Source organism: Toxotes jaculatrix, chromosome 18, assembly GCF_017976425.1.
Source record: "Toxotes jaculatrix isolate fToxJac2 chromosome 18, fToxJac2.pri, whole genome shotgun sequence".
Lineage (NCBI taxonomy): Eukaryota > Metazoa > Chordata > Actinopteri > Toxotidae > Toxotes > Toxotes jaculatrix.
In genome coordinates this window covers 7,038,920-7,040,845 of record NC_054411.1, presented here as the reverse complement: position 1 = coordinate 7,040,845, position 1,926 = coordinate 7,038,920, and the positions used below count along the sequence as shown (strand labels likewise).

The 1,926-nt window shown below is 43.6% G+C and overlaps 1 protein-coding gene across 1 annotated transcript; it reads right to left on the bottom strand.

Moving 5' to 3' along the window:
• Positions 1-678: 678 nt before the first annotated feature.
• Positions 679-1,773, bottom strand: aanat2 (arylalkylamine N-acetyltransferase 2). Its single transcript, XM_041062797.1, has 3 exons — positions 1,602-1,773; positions 1,117-1,271; positions 679-984 (listed from the first exon to the last, which is right to left on the bottom strand). The coding sequence occupies exons 1-3, from the start codon at positions 1,765-1,767 to the stop codon at positions 679-681; spliced, it is 627 nt and encodes a 208-aa protein (XP_040918731.1). The 5' UTR covers positions 1,768-1,773.
• Positions 1,774-1,926: the final 153 nt, after the last annotated feature.

Here is a 1,926-nt window from a genome sequence, read left to right as displayed (position 1 = left end):
TTACCAGAAAATGCCTTTTGAAGATTAAGAGAATTTTTTCAAATGAAGCAACACTGAAACAGAAAATTTTTGCTACAGTTTATTTCTCAGTCCATAACCCAAGCGTTATAAGTAGCTGCATGATCGGTATGCAGTCCCTCAAGTGACCCTTTCTTACAGTAATGACACTGAATTCATCACCTTTTGATTTATATGGTTTACAAAAATAGAACAGTACTTATATCACAACTCAAGAGTTAATGCGTTTATTCAACATTTTCTATTAATTGCTTTGACTAGGTCACAAACCATGAAATGTGAATGATTTGACAGGTAATAAATAAATGGAAAAACAGTTTTAAGCTTACGAAGCTGATGTGCTACTGGTAACAAAATGAATACAGTCTGATGTCTGGTAAACCCAATTATCATCTGCAAAGCCACTGGTTTATTTCTTTGTATGAGGAAGTGAATCCACTCTTGGTCCCCTCTGGCCTCATACAGTCCTCACTCCTTGTTCAGTGGGTCAAAGTGATACTGTGAGCAGCTGACACTATTATACTGAACCCAGTCCACTGTCTCACACTGGCCCTGTGCTTCTGTCTGTCCATCTCTCATCTGTGTTTTGATAATCTTTTCTGCCCTGAGTCCATTTTAGTGGTGAGTAAGAAGAATAAGGGTGGGCTGGGGATTGAGATACTAGCAGCCACTGTTTCGCCTTGCGTACGCCTGCCCGCCGAGTGTGTACTCCATCTCATGGAAGTGCATGTTAGACACAGTGATGGCTGATGGTCCTTTCTCTTTGAAGCCTGCCTTGAGGTAGAAAGGCACCAGGAAGTCCTCACAAATCAGCAGAGCTCGGCGGATACCTGGCATGCAACGCAGGTACTGCAAGTAGCGCCACAGGAGGATGGAGCCCTTGCCTTGCTGGCGACAGTGACGGTGCACTGACAGCACATGGATGTGCACAGTGGGGGTGTCCGGGACATGCTGAGTCATGGCCTCCTGGAGGGGAGAGAGATTAAATAAAAGCATTAATCATGTCAAAACACAATGAGCTCAACAGAAATCACTTTGCACAGACTACCAAGGTTTGGCATATTGTATTCTTTGCAGATTTTCTGTGCAATTGCATACTTGTGAAAGCCTCTCTTTGTCCCAGCCAGAGCCAATGATGAAAGCAACCAGCTGTCCCTCTTCAAACCAGCCCAGCGAAAGCTCAGGGCACTGACTCAGGAAGTTAAGCACCTCATCTAGGGTAAGTGGACACTCTCCAGACACAGAGACAAATGCTGGGTGGGTGGGTGGGGGGGGGGGGGGGAAGAATCAGTTCAAACAGTGGGTGATGGTGAAAGGATAAAAGAAATGTGTTTTCTTTCAAGTTAAAACTGGCAATAAGATAATACTGAGAATCCAAAAGGCAGAATTGTAGACCTGATACATTTATGCTTTCCTGTGTGACAGAATGGAAAATACAATATATTTTCTCCATCAAATACATTTGGAAAGTCAGCCAAGTTATCAGCCGATAATACATATAGTTAAAGCACTTCAATCAAATTAGTTGTATCTTGTAACTTTTAGGTAATATTCTACCTGTGAACAGCAGAAACTGGACTTACCTTCTCTCTCTATCTCAAACACACTGATGGCATCCTGTGGCGTGAGGTTCCTGAACTCGCTGGCGGGGAGCGTGTGTCGTCTTTGTCGCAGAGGGCTGACCACTCTGACAGGCGTCTTAAGGAAGAATGGCTTGAGGAACGGTGAGCCGCTGACCTGCTGTGTCATGATGCCTTGATACTACCAGATGAGAGGTTCTGCCTGTTTCTCAGAGATAATTAGTTTAGCTCTTTCTAATAAATTTTTGTACTGATGACTTCAATGATGCACTCAAATGAAATCAAAGCCTTCCAACAAAACTTCCCCTGTTCTCTGCTAGTCTCACAG